The sequence below is a fragment of the Carcharodon carcharias genome, chromosome 5, assembly GCF_017639515.1.
Source record: "Carcharodon carcharias isolate sCarCar2 chromosome 5, sCarCar2.pri, whole genome shotgun sequence".
Classification (NCBI taxonomy): Eukaryota; Metazoa; Chordata; class Chondrichthyes; order Lamniformes; family Lamnidae; genus Carcharodon; species Carcharodon carcharias.
In genome coordinates, this window is record NC_054471.1 from 198410399 (window position 1) to 198435336 (window position 24938).

The window sequence follows — 24938 nt, forward strand, 5'->3', positions numbered from 1 at the left end:
TAAAGGATAAAAAGTGGGAAGGTGAAAGGTAGGTAGGTGGTTAGGGAAGAGGAGGAGTATCTGGAAGTTCCTAAGAAGTTTTTTCTCAATAAAAATGAAGGTACTGAAGGTAGAAATGACATTCGAAAATTAAGGTGTTTTCATTGTAATTAAGTGGAGCACACAAAGTCAGTGTGTTGGAGATTGCAGGAAAAATATGTTGGAATTGTTGGGGTACAGAAAAGCCCTGGAGGTAAAAGCACTGAACATAGGTTCAGGCACAAGAGAAACCAGTGGTTTGTGTACAGGTGAAACAGAGAATCAGTAAAAGGTAAAGAAGCAGGATGTGTTCACAGTTTACTCAAGAGAATTCTGAGTAAATGTTTAAATGTTGCAGAAATGTTTAAACACTGTGTGTGAAGGGAAAGCCTTTCCACGTGTACAGGTTGGAGTAGGTAAAGATCTTAAAAATTTTAAGAGACAATGGGCTCGTCAATCCTTAATGTTGTGGGATAGTGATACTTGTTGCTCAAAGGGAGTATTGCAGGAGCAGGTAAAAACAAGTGGAGTTCATGGAGATGCTAAATCTTTCCATTGTGGAAGGTAAATTTAAAAAACAAATGGAAGGCAGGTGAAGTTATAGTTGGAGTGGTGGAAAATATTGCCCATTGCAGGTGTTCAGTTTATTCTGAGTAATGATATAACTGGATCACAAATGTGGGTGATGCCTATAGCAGTTGAGCAGATGGTGGCATTTGAATTCCATAAAAATCTGGAATTAAAATTCTAATGATGACCATGAAACCATTGTCGATTGTTGTAAAAACTCATCTGGTTCACTAATGTCCTGTAGGGAAGGAAATCTGCTGTCCTTACCTGGTCTGGTCTACACATGACTGCAGACTCGCAGCAATGTGGTTGACTCTCAAATGCCCTCTGAAGTGGCCTACCAAGCCACTCAATTGTAACAAACTGCTACAAGGTCACAAAAAAGGCATGAATCTGGACGGACCACCCAGCATCGACCTAGGCACTGGAAGCAACAACGCCAAACCCAGCCTTGTCGACCCTGCAAAGCCTCCTTACTAACTTCTGGGGGCTAGAGCCAAAACTAGGAGAGCTGTCTCACAGACTAATCAAGCAACAGCCTGACATAATCATCCTCACGGAATCATACCTTACAGAAAATGTCTCAGACACCACCATCACCATCCCTGGGAACGTCCTGACCCACCGGTAGGACAGACCCAGCAGAGGTGGTGGCACAGTGGTATGCAGTCAGGAGGGAGTTGCCCTGGGAGTCCCCAACATCGCCTCCGGACCCCATGAAGTCTCATGGCATCAGGTCAAACATCGGCAAGGAAACCTGCTGATTGCCACGTACCGCCCTCCCTCAGCTGATGAACCAGTGGTCCTCCATGTTGAACATGACTTGGAGGAAGCGCTGAGGTTGACAAGGGCACAGAATGTACTCTGGGTGGGGGACATAAATGTCCATACCCCAAGAGTCGCTCAGAAGCGCCAAGTCCTATTAGATTAGGTCTGCGGCAGGTGCTGAGGGAACCAACAAGAAGGAAAAACATACTTTACCTCATCCTCACCAATCTACCTGCCGAAGATGTATCTGTCCATGACGGTATCAGTAGGTGTGACTACTGCGCAGTTGTTGTGGAGACCAAGTTCTGACTTCACATTGAGGATACCCTCCATCATGTTGTGCGCCATTACCACTATGCTAAAACAGATTTAGCAACTCAAGACTGGTCATCCATTAGGTGCTGTGAAGACTTGTGCGCCAGAACTTGCCATGCCCCTAGCCAAACTGTTCCAGTACAGTTACAACACTGGCATAGAAACTAGGAGCAGGAGTAGGCCATTCGGCCCTTTGAGCCTGCTCCGCCATTCATTATGATCATGGCTGATCATCCAACTCAGTAGTCTGCTCCCGCTTTCTCCCCATACCCTTTGATTCCTTTCGCCTCAAGAGCCATATCTAACTCCTCCTTGAAAGCATACAAGGATTTCCGACTTTCTTTTGCCTTGTTCACCTTCTTTGATTTTCATTTCTCTCCTGGTGTTTGACAAGGTGTTTACTAAAACTCGCTTTCACAGCCATATTTCTTTCCTCAGTGAGCTAATGTCACCATATCAACACCTCTTTGTCCTTTTGTCTATGACATCTTTTGGCAATCTCCACCTATCACTGGCCCTCTATCCAGCTCTACCTATCCCACCGCCCCCCCTCTAAACCAGCTTTTTTTAACTCTTCTATTTTTTCTTAGTTCTGATGAAGAGTCATTTGGACTCGAAGCATTAACTGTATTCCTCGCTGCAGATGCTGTCAGACCTGCTGAGTTTTTCCAGGTATTTTTGTTTTTGTTTTGGATTTCCAGCATCCGCAGATTTTTTGCTTTTATCTTAATGTTTTGGTCTCAACTACTTTCTGTGGTAATGAATTCTACAGGCTCACACTCTCTGGGTGAAGAAATTTCTCCTCATCTTGGTCCTAAATGGTCTACCCCATATCCTCAGACTGTGACCCTGGTTCTGGATTCCCCCACCATTGGGAACATCCTTCCTGCATCTACCCTGTCTAGTCTTGTTAGAATTTTATAGGTTTCTACGAGATCCCCCTTCATTCTTTTGAACTCCAGCGAATATAATCCTAATCAACTCAGTCTCTCCTCATATGTCAGTCCCGCCATCCCAGGAATCAGTCGGGTAAACCTTCACTGCACTCCCTCTATAGCAAGTACATCCTTCCTCAGATAAGGAGACTAAAACTGCACACACTATTCCAGGTTGGTCTCACCATGGCTCTGTACAATTGCAGCAAGACATCCCTGTTCTTGTACTTGAATCCTCTGGCTATGAAGGCCAACATACCATTTGCCTTCTTTACCACCTGCTGCATCTGCATGCTTACCTTCAGCGACTGATGTACAAGGACACCCAGGTCTTGTTGCACATTCTCCTTTCAATTTATAGCCATCTACCCGGCTATGTGAAAAATTGCCCAGGTATGTCCTGTACACACAAAGCAGGACAAATCTAACCAGACCAATTACTACCATATCACTCTACTCTCCATCATCAGTAAATTAATGGAAGGGCTCAGCAACAGTGTTATCAAGCAGCACTTCCTAAGCAATTACCTGCTCACTGATGCCCTGTTTGGGGTCTGCCAAGGCCACTCAGCTCCTGACCTCATTACAGCCTTGGTTCAAACATAGGCAAAAGAGCTGAATTCCTGAGGTGAGGTGAGAGTGACTGCCCTTGACACCAAGGCAGCATTTGACCGAGTGTAGCATCAAGGAGCCCTAGCAAAACTGGAGTCAATGGGAATCGGGAAAAACTCTCCGCTGGTTGGAGTCATACCTAGTACAAAGCAAGATAGTTGTGGTTGTTGGAGGCCAGTCATCTCAGCTCCAGGACATCACTGCAGGAGTTCCTCAGGGTAGTGTCCTCCTACAAGAGGGAATCCAGCCATCGCTCCTCAATGTTTAATGAAATTACCATCACTGAATCCCCCACTATCAACATCCTGGGGGTTACCATTGACCAGAAACTGAACTGAACTAACCACATAAATACTGTGGCTACAACAGCGGGCCAGAGGCTAGGAATAATACAATGAGTAACTCACCTCCTGACTCCCCAAAGCCTGTACACCATCTACAAGGCACAAGTCAAGAGTTTGATGGAATACGCCCCACTTGGCCTGGATGAGTGCAGCACCCACAACACTCAAGAAGCTTGACACCATCCAGGACAAAGCAGGCCCGCTTGATGGGCACCCCATCCACAAACATTCCCCCCCTCCACCACTGATGCACAGTAGCAGCAGTGTATACTATCAACAAGATGCACTGCAGGAATTCACCAAGGCTGCTTAGCACCTTCCAACCCACTACCACTACTATCTAGAAGGACAAGGGCAATAGATAGATGGGAACACCGCCACCTGGAAGCTCCCCTCCAAGCCACTCACCATCCTGACTTGGAAATATATTGCCGTTCCTTCATTGTCACTGGGTCCAAATCCTGGAACTACCTAACAGCACTATGGGTATACCTACACCACATGGACTGCAGCAGTTCAAGAAGGCAGCTCACCACCACCTTCTCAAGGGTAACTAGGGATGGTCGATAAATGCTGGCCCAGCCAGCAAAGCCCGCATCCCCTGAATGAATGAAGAAAAGCCTGTAGAAGTGTTTTCAACAGACGTGTTACAGAAGGAACATCCTGAATTGTTTCCTGATTGTGTTGTAACGAGATAAAGGCTCATAGGGAAGGACAAGACGAAACAAGCAGGCAGTTCAAAGGCAAGAAGGAAGGTGTTGAAATCCAGTTAGCTGGCACTGTATTTGATAACATTGTTCAGGAGGAAGGAATACAGGAAAATTCAACTGAAATGTTTAACTCAGTTAGTGGAGTTTCAGAAAAATGATTTGCATTTAAAACAGTTATATCAGAAAGCTTATTCAGAAACAGAAGCAAAATGTGTTCCCATATTTTGTTATGTTTGGGAAGATATTTTGATGAGAAAGTGAAGGTCGGATCATGTCTCAGCAAATGAAAGCTGGAGGGAGGCGCATCAGATTGTTATTCCATTGGGGAATAGAAATGAGATTCTGAGGATTGCTCATGCAATTCCAACAGGGGGACATTTAGGAATTAGGAAAACACAGGAAAAGATTGAGGCTTTTTTTGACCAGGATTGCATAGGGATCTAGTCAAATTCTGTAGAACCTGTTATACATGTCAAACAGCAGAAAAACCACAAGCTTAGATTAAGCCGACGCCTTCAGATCCAATACCAGCATTTGAAGAACCTTTTTACCAGGTTCATGATTGTGTAGGACCCATCCCTAAGATTAAAAGTGGAAATCAGAATTTACTGACAATGAATGTGTCTACCAGGTTTCCTGAAGTGATACCTTTAAGAAAAAATACAACTAAGATGATTGTGGAGGAGTTAATTAAATTTTTTTTCAAGGTATAGTTTACCTAAAGAAATACAATCAGATCAGGGGTCAAATTTCATGTCACAGCTCTTTAAGGAAGTAATGAACAGTTTGGGAATAAAACAGTTTAAGTCAACACCTTATCATCCGGAGTCACTAGGAGCTTTGGAAAGATGGCATCAAACTTTAAAAACTATGGTAATAGCATACTGTCAGGATTATGTGCAGGATTGGGATACAGGAATTTCATTTTTATTTGTTGCTGTTAGAGTTGCTCCTGATGCATCGACTGGTTTTAGCCCTTTTGAACTAATTTATGGTCATGAAGTAAGGGGACCACTGAAATTGATTCAGGAGAAATTGGTGGGTCAAAATTCAGAAACCATTCTCCTGGATTACATATCAAATTTCAGGGAAAGATTGAATAGAGCATGTGAATTGGCCAGGGAGCATTTAAAAACATCACAGCAAATGAAAGTGAAAGCAGATAAGATAAAACACGCAGCTTTGTTTCTGGAGAGAAAGTACTAGTTTTGTTACCAGTACTAGGTGATTCATTAAATGCAAGAGTTAAAGGGCCTTACAAGATTGAAAAGAAATTGAACGGAGTGAATTATTTAATAAATACTCCAGCTAGAAGAAAGAAGCAGAGGGTGTGTCATGTAAATATGCTTAAAAAACACTGACAGGGAAGAGGAACAAAAAGAGATATTAGTGACGGTGGATGATGAGAAAGAAGTACAAGTGCAGGTCTCTGAAATTGATTTTCCTCTAATCAAACTGGATAATGAGAGGGTGCTTGAAAATTTAAATGAAATATTGAGTTACCTTCCAAGCAGTGTCAGTGATTTGGAAAAGCTATTGCAGTCACACAAACCTATTTGTTGCAAAAGACACATTTAGCTATACATGATATATGTATAGAAATATCATCTTCAATAAAGCAACAACCTTATAGCTTAAATCTGGAAAGATATTGATTACATAATTCAAAATGATATTGAGTCTAGTTGCAGTAACTGGAGGTTGCCTATTGTACTGGAGTAGGCAGAAATGGCGGAGGATGATCCTTTGAATGCGGAGGCTGGTGGAGTGAAAAATGAGGACACGAGGGACCCTGTCATGTTTCTGGGAGGGAGAGGAAGGTGTGAGGGGTGAGGCGCAGGAGATGGGTCGGACACGGTTGAGGGCCCTGTCAACCAGGCATCACTGTCACTGTCAACCACAGTGGGTGGACAACCTCAGTTAAGGAAGAAGGAAGACATATCAGAAGCACTGTTTTGGAAAGTGGCATCATTCGAACAGATGTGATGGAGGCGAAGGAACTAAGAGAATGGGATGGAGCCCTTACAAGAAGCAGGGTGTGAGGAACTGTCGTTGAGGTAGCTGTGGGAATCAGTGGGCTTGTAATGAAATAAAATGAAAAGTAAATGTAAATAAAAGTAAAATGAAAAATTACATTGAACAAAAAGTGCTCCCTTTGACTTGCTTCTTTAATGTAGTACTTCAGATTAATGCCTATTTTCTAACTACTCCTTTAACAGATTGAACTCATGAGAACTTTAATTGCTGTTGATTGATTAATCTAGTAGATGGGCACATAAATTTCTTTGATCTTGAATTCAAAGTCTTCATGATGTATGGGAGGAAGTCCTGGCTTCAATTGTAATGCCCAAACAATATTAGCACTGCACTGTCCTCAGAGACAGGGCACCCATTACCACAAATCATATACAGAGTAAAATGTTGCACCTTTTGAAAACAAGAGAGAGGGCTAAACCCAGCAACTGTAGACCAGGCAGCTTAACATCAGTGATGGGAAATGTTTTTTGGAGACAATAATCCAGGGTAAGCTAATTGAAATTTGGGAAGGTATATGCACTGATTATTGAACGCAAATCACATTTGATGAACTTGATCCAGTTCTTTGAAGTCACAGAGAGGGGTGATGAGAGAAATGTGATTAAGGCATCTGATGAAGTAACAATAATAGAGATGTTAGCAAAGTTAAAGTCCATGGGAATAAGGGGACAATGGCAATTTAGAAAAAAATAGCTAAGGGAAAGAAATCAGAGAATGGTGCTGAATGGTTGTTTTTGAAGTGAATAGTGTTGTTCCCCAGATATTGGGTCTAGTGATCTTTTTGATATATTTTACTGACACAGACTTGTGTATAAAGGGCATAATTTCAAAGTTGCGGATGACAACTTGGAAATGTAGTGAACTTCAGTAGAATATACACAGGCTATTGAAATGGGCAGGCACATGACAGAGGCAGTTTAATGCAGAGACACCTAGGGCTGCACTTACACAAATGTTTGAGGTAGCAGGATAAGTTGAAAAGGCTATTAATAAAGCCAAGGACCCCGATTGCTTTATCCGTAGAAGCATAGAATGCAAAAGCAAGGACATTACCCAAGACCATTATAAAACTCTGCTTAGGTGTCAGCTTCTGTTTTGTGTTCAAGTCTGGGCACTATAAGAAGGATACAGAAGTGATTTACTAGAATGGTACCAGGGATGAGGAGTAATGATTAAAAGGAATTGGATAAATATTTGAAGGGAACAAATTCACAGGGCTATGGGGAAAGAACAGGGAAATAAGCTGGATAACCCAGGTCCTGGGCAAATCCATCCTTCGTGCATCAGTCTAAGATTCCATCATAAAAACATTTTCAAAAACTGAGGAAATTTTAGAACTTAACATTGCCCAAACGTTTTTCTTAAACATGTTCAAGCTACTGTTGTGAGCTTCACTGCCATCAACATGACCCAACCAGGAGCAAAGGAAAAGGATTTTCATATCTGCTATATAGATTTTTACACCAGATTTCCCATGAGAGACCTGGGTTAGTGGGTAATGTAAAAGCATAGTTCCACATCAGTCCCTGCAAAATGTGACAGCCCCAAATAGCAGCAACATCCTCTTAAATCTCTCCCAGTAGAAAGCAGAAGATCCATGATACTTGTCTTAGGCTGGATTTATATTACGTGAAATTGGAATTAGAATTGTGCTCCTCAAAAGTGGTCTTTTGAGCTATGCTTCCATTTGTGTTGATATACAATCAAAACTGCTTCGCTTCAAATTTGCAAATTAGCAGCATCATGCGAGAGCACCATCATCACAAGGGCTATAATGGTTGAGGAAGGCAGGTCATTACCATGGGTCAACTAGGATGGACAATAAATGCACTGCTTACATCCCTCTGGATTTTTCATATAAATGCAGTCTTAATAGATTGCAATTGTGTATGTCAGATTCGCCCTACTATTGACAGTTAACAGTTTTGACAATCTTGCCGGCTCAAATTACTTATTTAATCCTCCACTGTAATTCTTGTCGATAAGTGAAAATACAGCCTTGTGACATAAGGGTCAGGACACCCAGATGATATGTTTTGAACTTAAATGTTCATAACGTTGGTTTTTGAGATGCTATTGTCTGCTGTCCCCAGAATTTCAGGTCTTGTTTAATATCTCAGCCTATTGGAGTTACCCGATTACCAGGATGTTCCAAGATTTCCAGGGCTCTAAAAGGGATGCTGTAATCCATTTGAATTTGAAGAGTTTTAATTTACTCCAGCCAGTGTGGGAAAACTTGAACCCTCGTGGTCACTGAGCAAACCTCCTCTTATCCCATCATGGATTCCTTTATGGATTGTCTATGCTTAAATTTTAAAAGGTTTGCTGTTACCCAGTAGAAAAGATCCCTCAAAAATTCTTCGGAGCAGATATTAAATATAAGACATAGGAGCAGTAGTAGGCCATTCAGCCCGTTAAGTCTGCTCTGCCATTCAATGATATCATAGCTGATCTGATATTCCTCAAATGCACTTTCCTGCCTTTTCCCCATAACCCTCGATTCCCTCACAGATTAAAAATCTGTCAATCTCAGCCTTGAATATACTTAACGGCCCAGCTTCTGCAACCCTCTGCGATAAAGAATTCCACAGATTAACTACCCTCAGAAGAAATTCCTCCTCTTCTCTGTTTCAACTGGGCGCCCCCTTACTCTGAGATTATGCCCTCTGATCCTTGACTGTCCCACAAGGGAAACAACCTCTCAGCATCTACCCTGTCAAGCCACCTAAGAATCTTACATGTTTCAATAAGGCCACCTCTTGTTCTTCTAAACTCCAATGAGTACAGGCCCAACCGACTCAACCTCTCTTCATAAGAAAATCCCTCCATCCCCAGGATCAACCTAGTGAACTTTCTCTGGACTGCCTCCAGTACCAATATATCTTTCCTTAGATAAGGGAGCCAAAGCACTTCACAGTATTCTAGGTGTGGTATAGTATTCTAGGCCTTGTATAGTTTTAGCAAGACTTCCCTATTTTTCTACTCCATTCCCTTTATAAAGGAAATAAAGGCTAACATTCCATTTGCCACGAATATTACCTGCTGAACTTGTATGCTAGCTTTTTGGAATGCATGCACGAGGACCCCCAAATCCCTTTGTGCTGCAGCTTTCTTCAGTCTTTCCCCTTTTAAATAATATTCAGCTTCTCTATTCCTCCTGCCAAAGTGCATAACCTCACACTTTCCCACATTATATTCCATCTGTTACATTTTTGCCTGCTCACTTAACCTGTCTATATCCCTCTGTAGACTGTCATCCTCACCACTTGCCTTCCCACCTATTTTTGTGTCATCCACAAACTTGGTGATAGTACATTCATTTCCTTCAACCCCAAGTATTAATATATATTGTAAATAATTGTGGCCCCAGCACTGATCCCTGTGGCACTTTACTAGTTACAGGTTGCCATCCTGAAAATGCCCCCCTTGACCCAACTCTCTGTTGTCTATTAGTTAGCCAGCCCTCTATCCATACAAATATGCTACCCCCAACACCATGAGCTCTTATCTCATTAAGTAGCCAAATGTGTGGAACCTTATCAAACACCTTTTGGAAATCTAAATATATTACATCTACTGGTTTCCCTTTATCTATCCTGCTTGTTACCTCAAAGAATTCTAATAAATTTGTCAGGCATGACTTCCCCTACTTGACTCTGCTTGATTAGATTATGTATTTCTAAATGCTCTGCTATTGCATCCTTTATAATAGACTCCAACGTTTTCCCACTGATAGATGTTAAACTAACTGTCCTATATTTACCTGTTTTTTTTTTGTCTCCCTCCCTTTTTGAATAAGGGTGTTACATTGGCAGTTTTCCAATCCACTGGGACTTTTCCAGAATCTAAGAACTCTTGGAAGATTACTACCAGTGCATCCACTATCTCTGCAGCTATTTCCTTTAATATCCTAGGATGCAACCCATCAGGACCAGGTGACTTATCAGCCTTTAGCCCTATTAGTTTCCCTAATACTTTTTCTCTGGTGATAGTTATTGTATTTATTTCCTCCCCATCCTTTAGCTCCTGATTATTTAGTATTTTTGGTATGCTATTAGTGTCTTCTACTGTGAAGACTGAAGCAAAGTATTTATTCAACTCCTCTGCCATTTCTTGGTTCCCCATTATTATTTCCCCAGCCTCATTCTCTAAGGGGTCTATATTGACTTTGGCCTCTCTCTTCCTTTTTATATATTTAAGGAAGCTCTCACTGTCTGTTTTTATATTACTTGCTAGTTTACTCTCAGTTTATTTTTCTCCCTCTTTATTATTTTTTGGTCCTCTTCCCCTGTTGGTTTTTATAACTTTCCCAATCCTCTGGCCTACCACTAACCTTTGCCACATTGCAAGCTTTTTCTTTCACTTTGATACCATCCTTGACTTTCTTGATTAACCATGGTTGGTTTATCCCCCTCCTACAACCTTCTTCCTCACCGGGATATATCTTTGTTGAGAGTTATGAACTATTTTCTTAAACATCTGCCATTGTTCATCAACCGTCTTTTCTGCTAAACTGCTTTCCCAGTCCACTCCAGCCAACCTTGCCCTCATTCCTTTACAATTATCCCTTTTCAAGCTTAGCACAGATCTGATCTAAGTTTCTCACTCTCAAACTGAATGCTAAATTCCACCATGTTATGGTCTCTGTTTCCTAGGGGATCTTTTACTCTGAGATCATTTATTAAACGTGCCTCAGTACACATTACCAGATCCAAAATAGCCTGATCCCTGGTTGGATGCATAACATATTGTTCTAGGAAACTGTCCTGAATGCACTCTATGAATTCTTGCTCGTGGCTACCTCTGCCAATTTGGTTTTCCCAATCTACTTGAAGATTGAAGTCAGCCATGATTAATATACTGCCTTTTTTACATTCCCTGCTTTATTCTCTGTCCAACAGCATCGCTATTGTTAGGGGCCCTATAGACCACTACTGCCGGTGTCTTCTTCCCTTTGTTATTTCTTACCTCCACCCATATGGATTCCACATCTTCCGATCCAAGATCATTTCTTGCTATCGTACTTATTCCATCTCATACTAACAAAACTACCCCACCACCCTTCCCTCCCTGCCTGTCTTTTCAGAAAGTCACATACCCTGAATATTTAGTCCCCATGGCAGCTGTAAACAAGGATAGTTTTAGATCCTATAACAGGCTTATTTAACCCTTGGCCTGTGGGCCACAACCCGGCCCCCCAAGTCTCTGCATCCGGCCCAAGGAATCAATGTTCAAACGACGGGTAAATTCAATGTAAGATTCTGCAAGGAGCTGCTCCTCCAATGATGGGCTGTTTCTCTCCTGTGTTAGTTGCTAATGGGCTCATCAGTAAGCTTATTAGCAAATTCAGGAGAGAAACAGTCCTTGATTGGAGGAGCAGCCATCAATGGGAGGCCAAGTGGCTTCTCTTTGTTTCCACAGTGTATTCACTCTCTCATCCTCTTGCGCATGCGCTGGGATGGTATTGCGGATGGATGATAAACAACGTTTATAAAGGTGAGGTTGTACTCTGATGCCTAGTATTTGCATTATGTAAAGTGTATCAGGTTATGTAACTTCTCATTGAAAGCAACAAGCCAAACTAAAAGGGCATTGTTTATGAAGTAGATTCTTTAGAGAATTAGGAAAACAGAAAAATTGAATGTTGTCGCCAGAAATGACTTGAAAGTCCACATCAGAGTGTTATGATCCCAGCTATGGTTACCCCTGGACGAGCCTGATCCCAGAGTGGAAGCCAGCTTGATAGAACCTAACTTTTAATTTGTTTGTTCAGACACATGGAGAGTAGCCGCTGAACGGAGTCAGCAGAATCAGCTAATGAACTTTTAACAAAAGAATAAAACATTTATTTAACAAGAAAAGATGAACTATATTACAATACTCCTTCACCCACGACTATGCCTTTACAGATATGTAGATTTGTAAGGATAATGCAACTTACAAAAACTACCTTATACTCTAATGTTCACAGTAAGTACACAGTCCCTGTAAACCAATAGGCACCCTGTGGTCAGAGACACCACACTCTGAAACCAAGTGACAGACGCCACCTCAACCAGATGCAGTGGATCTCTCATCAATTCCCCCCAGACACTTGTCCCACCATGAGCCAAGCAGTCTCACTGAACTCTGTCTTTCACACAAGGGTTTCCAATCTCTACTCTTCAAGGCCTCGCTTTGGAATCTTCTGCCAAACTGAAGCTTTCTCTGAGACACCTTCCACAAGGGTTCACCTCCAGGGTCGAACTCTCCTTCCAATCTTCCTCTCACCTGGGTCACCACATGCATTCATGCTGTCTTCTATGCACTCTCTCTCACTGACTTAGCTGTCATCTGTACACCACTGCTTCGCATGCACATAGGAAAGAGTTACAGAACTTCAGTCATCCCTTTGGACCTTCTTGCCTCTTGCAAATTGTTCTCGCTTTAAATCTGCTTTCTGTAGCTTTTGTCTCTTTAAATCTGATGCTTGGAGCCTTTCTCTCTGCCACTCACTCTTGACTTCACTTAACAGGACCTTTCCCAGGCTCCTGTCCTTCCTTTGACTAGAAGGTCTGCTGGGGCTTTCCCCTGTTTCTGTCTCACTCCTTTGGCCTTGGGACCTTTTTGGTTCTTTTGAGAAACCTCTTGCTCTGCAGTTTCTTCTCCCAGTGTCCAGTCTCTCTCGATTCCTGGCTTCAAACTGAACTCAAAACTGTTTCTTTAGTTTTTTTTCTGTGCCTGTGGGAGAGACCTGCCTCTCTGGACCCCTGTTGCTCGGCAACAGCCCAGTTTCTCTACTCTTGTTTGTTTAACTTAGCTGCCAGAGTCGTAAAACTCTCTTTAGAAATACAGGCATTTTTTAAAGTGAAACTAAATCTCAATTTAACCTTTTTTAACACACAGATACAAAAGTACAAACCAAACTTAAACCTTAAAACTAAAACTTATTCCTAACACCAAATACCAAATATAACTTACTTAAACTATCTCTATTTCCTAACAAGAGCAAGTACCCTTTAGGGCCCTGGAGAACTGTTGAAAATATAAGATGTTGTAATGTCAGGCAGCCTTTCTTATCTCAAGCCAAACAGGATCCTTTCTTTTCAGAAATATTTTATTGTTTTGCTAGTATTTCTTACAGCTGTGAAAATTATCTACTGCATTTGTGTGCTTGAGATAATCACGTAGACTTTATAGTCTGGCACAGTTTTGCCTCCTCCTTTTGCCATGTCAACTGTGCATTCAGCGGCACATAATTTTCTGGGGAATTTCAATTTTTGGGGGGACGCTGCTGTGTGCCGTGTTCCTGGCAGTTTGGTTTAATGCATCTGCTTTTGCTTTCCCTTGTCCTTACCCTCAGATGGACTCAGACTGGGTTCATGCTGCAAAGTCATATGATTGGATTGCTTAAAGTCACAGGAATATGTCTTCTATTCGAAAAAGAGTCATATTGGACTCAAAAAATTAACTTTTTTTCTTTACAGATGCTGCCAGACCAGCTGAGCTTTTCCAGAACTTTGGATAGGAAGGACATAAATAAAAACAATCTGTCCACCTGAAATTAAGATCTACCAAAAACAATGGCACCAATTGCTCAATACCCTCTATTCCTATCTTCTTTTTCTTGTACTAGTATGCTCTGGACATAGCAGGCAAGATTCTAACTCACTTAAAACCCTGACCTTCCTGTCGCTTTCAATTCAACATCTTGCTGCCATGCCCAGATTTCTGTCCTCGGCCTGCTTCCATGTCCCAGTGAAGCCCAACGCAAACTGGAGGAACAGCGCTTCATCTTTCGATGAGGCACCTTACAGCCTACTGAACTCAACATTGAATTCAACAACTTCAGACCATGAACTCGCCTCCATTTTGATTTTTTTCCCCAACCCTCTTTCCCCCACCCACCCAAAACAACTTGTTCTCATGTTTTGCTTTGAGAGCGCTGACCCTTGTTCTGCTATTAACACATTCTTCTAACAGCGCTTTATGCCACTATTAACACCTGCCTTACTTTTTAACACTATCATACCAACTCTTTGTCTTGTGTCATGACATCTTTGTTAAATCTCTCCTGAGCTCCTACCTATCACTGATCTTGTATTTTGCTCCACCCCTTCTCTTCAACAATATAAATCCCATCACATTTACTCCTCACTCAGCTCCGAAGAAGTCATTTCTGTGTGCCTTGCAACCTATTAAGCAATCTAATGAATTCACCTTGTGTTTGTGTTTTATAATATATAGGGTAAACAGATATTAATTCTGTTAATAAAATTTTCTTTTGCTGGAAAGCCAATGTGAAGGGGTATTATATATATGTAGTGAAGCAAGGGTGAGTAGCCTACAAAACTAGACAAAGGTTTACGCAACCTGTATAAAATTTGTTGGACTGATTCTGATTTTTGTTTATCATATGTAAATTCAGTGCTCAAATCATTAATACAGAACAGTCCTATAAATAAATGGAAAATTGAAGTGCTTTGTGATTTTCCAAATTGCAATCTTTTAAGTTTGCAATATGATAACTATCATAGGGAAATGTTTGTTCCAGCCAAGTTTTGCTGGCAGGCACATTTTGCAGGACTTTATTTTAGCTGAGATTTTCATATTTCAACAGCTGATAAATCTCTTAAGTAAGGGAATACTCAAAGCTTGTATTGGTGAAGCTTCCCTGTACTTCTGGTATTTAAGACAAAAATGTAAACTTAACAAGCTTTTATCTTCCAAAGTTCTGAAGAAGAATCATGTTGGACCCCTAAATCTTAACTCTGTTGCTCTCCCCACAGATGCTACCAGACTTGCTGAGTTTTTCCAGCACTTTGTTTTTATTTCAGATTTCCAGCATCCGCAGTATTTTTCTTTTAAGTTATCTTCAACGGATGTGCTGTGTTTCAGCATTGGTAGTCTGTTGGACATTGGAGCACACTAGCTAAAACTGAAACTGAAATTCACTCACTGCCAGCTCAAGGGACATCATCACTCACTCTCTCACACACACCCTCACATCAACATCTGGCCACATCTCCTCTGGAGATTGCCTCCTCAGCCCTCACCCTCTTGGGGCTACTTGCACAGATTAGCATGTGCCCTGACACACAGGCTTGGTTACTCTCCTTCCCCAGAACACCCCTTGCCCTGCAGCCTCTTCCCTTGCCTGAGGCCACTTCTCCCCTGTTGGCAAGCAAGACCTTGCCCCCCAGCCATTGAAAAGCCACCCACATATGGCTGATCTGGTAGGCAGAGACCTACCCGTGAGCCCCCCCTTAAAGTGATGTGGTGCTGTTTGTGAAGCCTGGCGCTGATGACTGCAAGTGCTGACTGAATCAAGGTAGGCAAACAAACCTTGAAGTCCTGAGCGAAGTGCAGCCTGCCAGGTGCACGTCGCTTATCAGCTGTTGGGAAGCACATCATCGTGTTTTCCCGCTGATGTGGGCAGACGATCCTGCGAGGTTGGGGTGCGGGGGGCGGGGGGAGCTGCAGTTCCGGCAGGCAGGCTTAATAATGAAATGCTGATTTGTTACAATTAGGTTCCCAACATCCGATTGCCAGCGGACAATCATGAACTGTGAAACCGATCGTGTCATATTGTCCACTCACAACACCGAACACTCCCGACGCCAGCGGGCATGGAAAATCCCAGCCATAGTGAGGAGAACGCACCAAACATGTCCCCAACGCTAATCATTGGATGGACTCAAAGCTGCTTCATCGTTAAAGCATTTCAGTATCTTGAATAACTAACAGAAGCGAGAACATTTGTCTGAAAATTTTCTTGTTGCTTTTTCATTAGGGGCAGCAGTTGTTATCGCCCAACCAGCACCTAGTTCAGCCCTTGAAAACGCTGATGAAAAACAGCAGGTGTAAATACTCGTAAGAGAATTTGAGGGTTTTTGATTTCTTGTCACCACTAATGTCCTCAAGCTTGCAAACTAATGATTGCTTCATAAATCATAACATTTCTCTTAAAAAATGCTCCATCAGCTTCCTGATTGTTTGCAGTCTCATTGCACAAATAACTTTGTAATCAAAATGGTTACTCTTGTTATACCATGTTAACAGTTTTGATAAATAACATAGAAATCTTCAGACTACCTCTTAACTGCGGATGTTGCATATTCTCTTGAGGCTCAGATCAGAAATGTTCCATGTCTGTTTTCAAAGGCCTCAGACTTTGCTTGCTTTTTATTTAATGCTGTTGAATGCTTAATGAGAGTCTAAATACTTGGGGCTGGATACGTGTGTTACGTTCCTTTTGTACAGCTGAGTATGAGTGCATTAGCCTTTCAAATAACTTGGCTCATTTAGGAATTGCAAATTGAGCTTATTTAAAGGTTATATTTTAAGCATGTTTCATTCAAATGATACATTTCCTCCCCACCCACCCCCCACAAAGTCAGGAATGTTGGAGCCAGTTGTGCACTAATGGCTGCAATTGCTCAGATTAAAAGTGCAATCTTGGGTTTATTCCTGAGGCTTTCCTGACCTTCACAGTTTCACCCAATATTTTAAGTGAGTTTCTTCTCTTTCACACACCCCCTTTTGTCTCTGTTTGCCTACCTAACAGTCACTGCATTTCAAAGTAATGCATTGTATATGACATGTTTGAAGATGTATGGGAGACAAGAAAAGCATTTTTAAAATTTGTTCTCTTCATCTCCTATTTCTAAAACTGCCTAATTCAGACAGTGATTGTGTAACAATAATTATTTTTAGTTAGTTCTCCATAAAATGCAGCAAATTAAGGAAATGTTTAAATCAGTTACAACCTAGCTCTGAATCATTGCCATAACGCTGGCATTCAATTGCGCGCTTACATGCTAAATAATATGTTACACATCCAGAATCTTATTGTTACCACTAATCACAATGTTCTGATTATTCTAATCTTGGCTGATATACCATTTAAATTATCGCTGTGCAATGCCTCACCACCACTTTCTCGAGGACAATTAGGTATGGGCAGTAAATGCTGGCCTAACCAGCAATGTCCACCTCCTGTGATCGAATAAATATATATTAAAAAATGCATCTGTTCTTGCATTTTATGTTGGGGATATACCACATCATAGTAATCAACTTTTTTGTTTTCCACTTTAGGTGTAAATATCCCAATCATCATTCAGCCACCGTCAGAATCCGCGGAATCTGAATCAACCTAGCTGTCTTCTGACCAAAAATCTGGCTGCAGAAGCGACACATAAAAAAAGAGGATCCGAAAATTCATTTTAACAAGGCATATTTGAGCAGGGTTCTGAAAATTTATTTTGACTGAACATATATGTAATTTATAGTTTGCCATTTTTTTCTGAATGATCTTTAGAGTCAACCAACACACTTGTAAATTTGTTTTGTAATGTATTGTACAGTCTACACTTGTGTTATGTCCAACCACAGAGCAACTGAAACATTCTTATGAGATATAATCTATTTTAAACAAAATGGTTACTTGGCTGCTTTTTTTTTTATTAGTCCTACAGGCTTTTTTTAAAAACAAGTATAGCTATGTACTAGGTCTGTATTGGACTGAAAACTTTATAACTTCATACTTCATTCCATTGAACCAGATATCTGAGTTGGTTTGCGAATAAAAATGGTAAGTAATTTCAAGTTGCACTGATTTTAGGCTTTCAAATTACTACGTTAGCTATTAGTAAAACACTGCTAATTCAAGAAAAATGTATATACTGTACACGTCTTTGGCCCAGAGTACACTTTTACTATGTTTACCACAAAAGCCAGTCCTTTTCTGAAGCATGTGGAGAATGGTTGCCAAATCAAATTTGGTTTGGGAATTATAGATGTCTTGAATATTTCAGTTCTGATGGCTTAGAAAGTAGTTTCTTCATTGTATGGAGGCATTTAAATGTGTAAGTGCATAATAGATTTGCCATGTGCACCACAACTTAGTTGACCAGGTGGATGTTTTTTATTTGAATGACGCAACCTATTAGTTTTAGGGTATACTGGAATTATTGTTTCATTAGGGGAGAAACTTTTGCACGTTCACCAAAAGTTAGCTCCATAAAGCTTTTGTTTTCTTAAAAATGGCTATTTGACCTAATAAGAATGTACTCTGTACAGCACTGCACTTTTGATTAGTGATTGAAGTTTTGTGCCAAATAGGTTATTTACTTATTGACTCAGTGGATTTAGTTATCAGGAACATATGTGGGAAGATGTAATCCACAGTCTCTGGATATAGTGCTATGAGCTAATTACTGTTGTAAGATTTACTTGACTGCTTTAAAAAAACTATCTGTAATCTGGCCAAAAATTTAAATCTCTTAATCATAGATGGATATTTGGATCTGCAATGCATTTAGCTGTGAATCCAGTGCTGCTAACTTCTATCAGAATTTTGATTTATTGGAAGTTTTGAATAACACATTAGTTTTTAAAGAAATTTTTAAGGTGGGAAAATGTAGATCCAGTTTTAATTTCCTGACTGAATTTATCAACCTTTGGCAGCCATCCATCTTGTGAGATGATGGTTTGTTCCTTGATGGTCAACTCTTGTGTTCAGTGAAACTCTCCAAGGTGCAAATTTTATAGAGACCCTGGACTGCTCAAAAGTCAGGGTCTCCCTGTCGGCCTCTCCAGTTGGATCCAAAGAAATACAGAACACGACGTTTGGCACGGCCTTGGTTGCAGGAGTTGCCTAAAAGATGACAGAGAGTTAGGCCTCAGTCTGTCTTTGGATTGCACTCCAGATTATCTGTCAGGGTTTATTCCCTTAGCCTTCATGTCTCCCAACGTAGCCACAGGGCAGTGGAACTATTTTCCCAGAGCTGGGAGTTTAGCTCATGAGTACCAGGACTTGCCCATACACGGTGGGCCTGCATACTTGGGGGACAAACTTCCTCCAAGTTCCTTTGAGGCCTCGAGGGACCCAGTGTCCGCATGCTTCATGAGGCACAGTAGAGGACTTGCCAGTGGAGAGGCTGTGTATTGACAGGCAGAGGCTTGGGCTTTTGGCTCTCCTTTATGCATTGCTGCTAGCCAGCAGTATAGGTTTGAAGTGAGAAGCAAACTAACAAACAAAAAGTGAAAAGCACGCTAACTTTTTTCACCTACACACTAGACACACCACATCAACCTGTTGGACACAGAGTGGCATTGCAGGCATTTGCAGTTCTATGATAAATTCTGAGTAAAGGTTGATGGCTATTAATTACTAACCTGTACCTAATGGTGTCTGATAAATCCCCCATAGCTTAACTTTACAAATACAAAACTAATTCAATCTTCAGAGTATTTTCCCTTATTAAAAAGCCAATCTCAAAGATTCTGTTTATTTTTTTAGGTGTCCAAGGGTATCTTATATCCTTCAGCAAATGGGTGAAAGTGAATTTCTGTAATATGCTATGGCAGCAACTAAGTGAGAAAATTTTAATTTAATGAGCCACTGACTCAAAGATTATTTTTTTGAGCTGGTAGTCATGCATACTTGCTGATGACTTTTACTGCATGGGCAGATTTTACAAATGTCATTTATGTGACTATTGCAACTGCAGATCTTTCAGAAGTTTTGGACTTTTCTACAGTGATCACTAAAATTAATAAAGCAATGGAATTTAAATAAAAAGAACAACTAAACTTAAATCTACAGCTTCATTCTTAATTAATCAACATTGAAAATTAACACTGCTCTTTTAAAAGGAATCGGCTGCTTTGGTGCACCTGTAATAGATTATTGAGGTTGTTTTATAATTTCCAATCAAAAGCAATCAAATCTTTATTACTTGCAGACTGTGGGTGAACAAAATTACTGTAATAAGATTGAAGTTGAATCCTGTCAAACAGGTTTTTGTGCTGCCACTAAATATAATGATTGTAAATGCCAACTAAAATGCTTTTCCAGGAATCATGAAATGTATATTTAATTGATGCACATAACATAATTGATAAATGACAATTAGCCACTCTTTTTATTGATCTAATTGTAAATACTGGAACCTGTATGCTACATTTATTATACTGAACTTTTAAAATGTTCATTTAACTGTATAAATTTTATTACTGTGCGCAAAGTTTCCATACTTGTGCATTTTCTAAAGTACATGTTTACAGCTAACAAACCTCAGTAATGGAATTTATCCTGTAGTAAACTTTTTGAGACAGAGAATAAGTCTGGTAGAAAGGGTCTTCAAAGCTGCAGTATATTATAGCAAAATATTTTTAGAACTCATTTGAAATATCTTTTGGTCACTGAATCCAGGTTTTGGATAACAATATACAACTGTAAACATTAGATGAATGCAGCTCAAGTAAAATCTTTATATACTTTACATTTTCCAATTTCTGATCCATTCCAGAAAATGGGTTGTATTCCAACAGAGACATGCAAGACATTTTTGGTCTAACAATCCTCTGAACATGTGAAATGGCCTCTCTAATTACAGATGTGGAGAAAACTTGTTAATATGGTCTAACCAAAAGCAGTAAGGCTGCACAAGTTGCTTTGGGGACTAATACCTGAGAGTTACATAAATGTATAATACTGTATGAAAACAGAATAGCCATTTTTAACTTTTGTCATCTTACAAATTTATGCAAATCACTTACAAAATGTGTATCTTTCACATGATTGTCATTACTGTGGATGAACAATGTATATGGCACCTTTTTGGCCAGTATTGCTTATTTTTCTATCATGTTCTGCAGCTTTAGAGCTGTCATTTTTTAACAAAGCAGTTTGAATTTCTAACACCTATGCTGATGATCCATGTTTCTGTGAACAAAGGGTTAATGTTGATACCCACTTAGCATAATTTGTATGTCACACAGTGATTACAGAAGCAGCTTTCTCAGTAATTACAGATTAATATTTGTCCAATTGCAGTGTATTAAAACAGGAATCAGTTGTTCTTTGCTGAGGCACATGTTTTATGTCACTTCTCCCCATCGTGGGTAAAGTTTTCTGCTTTAACTTTTCAGAGTTACTGCTGTTTCATGTTTGGGATACAAAGTTAATTTGGTAATGAGGTTCTGGTTTACAAATCGTACTTATCATTTAAAAGTAGATAGCTTTGTTGAAGATCTCAAGGTGTGAAAATTCTTGTGGCGCAGTTCTGTAGCCTAGATTCTGTTGAATATTTTGACCTGAGTGGATTTTTTTAACAGTTGCATAGTCCTACTTTATTTTTAAGTGTTGCTCATAGCAGATGTTGCACACTCACCTGGATTGTTTCCGACTGAAATGTATTTTTAATACAAATAACTGATATAAGAAAGTGATGCGCCTTTTCATTAAAATAGTTTTTTTCTCCCCTCCTTTAAATACCCTTTGCAGTTAACATTTCTGTTGTAACACTGTTGTGGACTATAGGGGGCATAACATACCCTTGAGTGTTGTATTTCCTAGGAATTCCCTCTTTGAAATATAATTGAGGTTAAAGTTGTTGAGCAACTATATTTTTTTAATGCAATTTGTTTAGGCCAAACTAAATCTGTACAAACCAAAACTTTGATCAGTATATCTTTATAAAGAATTAAAAAGCAGTGTGTTTGGGATGAAGAGCAAAAAAGGTGATTAAAACATTGATTAATTTTATCCCTTTAAACATCCATAATGTAAAGAATGTCTTTCCTGAATATGCATTAATCGTCTAATAATCTGAATACATGGATTCTGCATCCACATTTGTTTGAAAGTTTTCTGAAGGAAAAATGTACAACAAAGATCTGTCTGATAGTGGAATTTGGAAACCAGTGTTTTGACATACAGCTCCTGTATGCTTCTGACAGTTACGCATTTATTAATCCATCCACTACAAATCTAAATTGCACTTTTCTTGGAAGTTACACATGTGCAACCAAATCTTATTTTAAAAGCTAAAGATTTTTTTTTTTAATGATTTTACCCACACAGTATAAGCTGAATTCTAAGGCTTTAACTGGTGAAATGTATGTCCCTAATAATAAAAAAAATTCTGTTTTTGGGGAACATCTTTTTTTATTCCAGTTGTGCTCACCTTCAGAAATGATTATTTATTCAGCCAGATGAATAACTTGGTGGGGCGGGGGGAGGAAGTTAGGTTATAAATTGAGGATCTGCAGTGGTTGCAAGGGTGGTTAAGGGTCCCCTTTTTAAGAAAAAAACTGTTTACTTATTGCAAATGTCCACATCATTCATGGTAAATGATGGCCAAGTCACACAGGTTATCTACAGCAGTAAATGTTAAGTGCTTCCTCTTATGCTGTCTGTGCCATTTGATCAAAATTTGAACAGCAGTCATATATTTTCATAATATATCTGGTTAATGGATCAGGGACTACTTAGTACTAAAACATGCTGTAACATTGTGCTATGTAGGGGTGCAGTTATACTGCAAAACATACACTGCAACTGTTGATCACTGAATATAAACATAACTGCCAAATAAATTGCAGGGCATTATAACTCCCGAGCTGGATCCAGTGCCCACCCCAGGTGGCAGTAGTGTTAGATCACATGAAAAGAGTTTCCCACTGCTTGGGCTTAATGCCAAATAAATCATAACTCCAGTGGAGTTTTAAGCAGTACTCAGGGGTCCCGCTAGCTCAACATTTAGAATTTGACATCTGGAATCTAACTCTGTGCATGAAGGAGTATGGAGGCACAGAGCTCCCTCTTCATTGTGAAAAATGGAATTTGAAGCCAGGCTGCCTGGCCAGAACTATTCTGTAGCTAGAATGAGTCAAGATCAAAAACTAAGTTCTCTACTTATATTAAACATGGCCAAAAATCTCCAATTATGAATGCATAACCTACTGCCTTTGGGGTTAAATGTGAGCTTATGTGCAATAGTACGCTCAGTGAATTTTGAGTTAATATTTTTGTAACTTGACCAGCCTTCATGTTTGTACTCAAGGTGATGAGAAACACCTGAAATGTGAAAATAACTCATCTGGTGGAATCACTGTCTGATAATCTCAATTCTAGACATTATATCTGGAATAAACATGTAAACATTACTAGAATTATTTAGTAAATCGCTGGCAATAGTAAGTGATCTTGTTCCCTTTTAAAGCATTCAGGATTATTTGTTTAGGTACAGAAACTTTAGGCATAGCATTTCCGGAATTGCACTAAATACTGGAACTGTTTGCTCTGAATAATATCCCCGTAATGTCTTGTGCTGATTGGCCATACTCCATGAATTACTGGAATTGTTTTTTTCAAAGCATTTAAATATATTACTTGTATATGCAGTTTTGAAACTTTATGGCAAAATTTTGTATAAACAAATTTAGTTGTTGCTTTGAATTCAAATGTAATGCTATGCAATTTTAGTCTGATGTAAGTAGAGAAGAGCATGTGCCATGTTACTCTGATATTTGTGTTTTTCTATCTTAATCATATCGTATGTTGTCTGCTTAGAATGTTACCCAATAATAGGACTTTTGGGATGTATTTTTGGGAAGTCAAGCTCTTCATAAAATGAGACAGCTTCCTTTTAGTAAACCATTTTTTAAAAAGTATTTCTGGCAGATTTTCTTACAGTTCTGTAGCCTACTAAAATTAAGATCTGTTGGGAGCTGGTTTAACTGTTGCAACTAGGAATGTGCAGTTAAATCAACCTATAGGCCAAGAGCCAGGGAAGCTGTTTTGAAAGAATGCTGGTTGTGAAAGAAAGTTAACAACTAAATTTAAACTAGTGGCAGTGCTTCTTTGTTAATGATGTTGATTATGTCCAACATAACACTTCTAAAGCATGGCAAACTATTCTAGTAACAATGTAAATTCTTTATGAAAGGCGAGGTTATGATTTCTGTAGGTTGTTTTCAAAATCATGCATGTTATTAAAAAGAAAAACTTCAAATTTAAACTTAAACATATCACTGATTGAATGTAGTTGAATAATGATACTGTCTCATTGTCCACATTTCTATCTCCAGAAAAGGTTCGAAGGGAGATTTATTTTGCTCCCATCTCTTGTTGTAAGACTGCTGTAATGAGAAACATCACAGTCATGAAAATTCTGAACTGTGTTTAATGGTTAAAGGGCTTGGGGTATTTTTCAGTTGCATACTTCACTATATAAAGGGATAGTGAACATTCATTTATAGGGAACTGAGTAATGTTGCAATTTTAATCTAGACTGGGCTGTGTCTGGATTTAATGTGATCAGAATATATTTTGTACAATTTTCTCATGAAAGACTTGACAATAAATGTGGATTCCTAATATGATGGCTGGCATGCGTTATGGTTTAACCTACTTTTCACAAGATTGCCACAGATGAAGAAGGCTATTATATGCTTATTGATAGATTTTACAATCATTCCCTATGTCTCTTCTCCTAACACCCCCCCCCCCCCCACCCCCAAAATTGTCATCTAACTGATTGTTAAATTATGTCAGGATTTTACTTCCACAACATTGCTCTGAAGAAGAGTCATACGGACTTGAAGCATTAACTCTATTTCTCTCTCCACAGATGCTGCCAGACCTGCTGAGTTTTTCCCGAATTTTCTGTTTTTGTTTCGGATTCCCAGCATCCGCAGTATTTTGCTTTTATTTTACTTCCAGCACTCCACTGGGAAATCTATTTCAGCCTCTTTTGTGAAGAAGAATTTACTTGTGAGAATTAAATTTAACCTAAGTCTTGGAATTTAGGAGCCTTAAAATGGTTGAATCAGGTTCTTGGTGAGATCCTCTGTGC

The 24938-nt window shown here is 39.7% G+C and overlaps 1 protein-coding gene across 3 annotated transcripts in view; it reads left to right on the forward strand.

Annotated features, from left to right (window-relative positions):
• The window catches only part of dnajc5ga (DnaJ (Hsp40) homolog, subfamily C, member 5 gamma a), a 56446-nt gene extending 31986 nt beyond the window's left edge, over positions 1-24460 (forward strand). The window contains exons 5-6 of one of the 3 annotated variants that reach the window (XM_041187622.1): positions 16082-16161; positions 17389-24460. In XM_041187622.1, coding sequence (XP_041043556.1) covers positions 16082-16155 — 74 coding nt within the window. In that variant the 3' untranslated portion in view covers positions 16156-16161; positions 17389-24460. The remainder of the gene's footprint in view (positions 1-16081; positions 16162-17388) is intronic. The other 2 variants (XM_041187623.1, XM_041187624.1) reach the window with 2 other exon arrangements.
• The last annotated feature ends 478 nt before the right edge of the window (positions 24461-24938 follow it).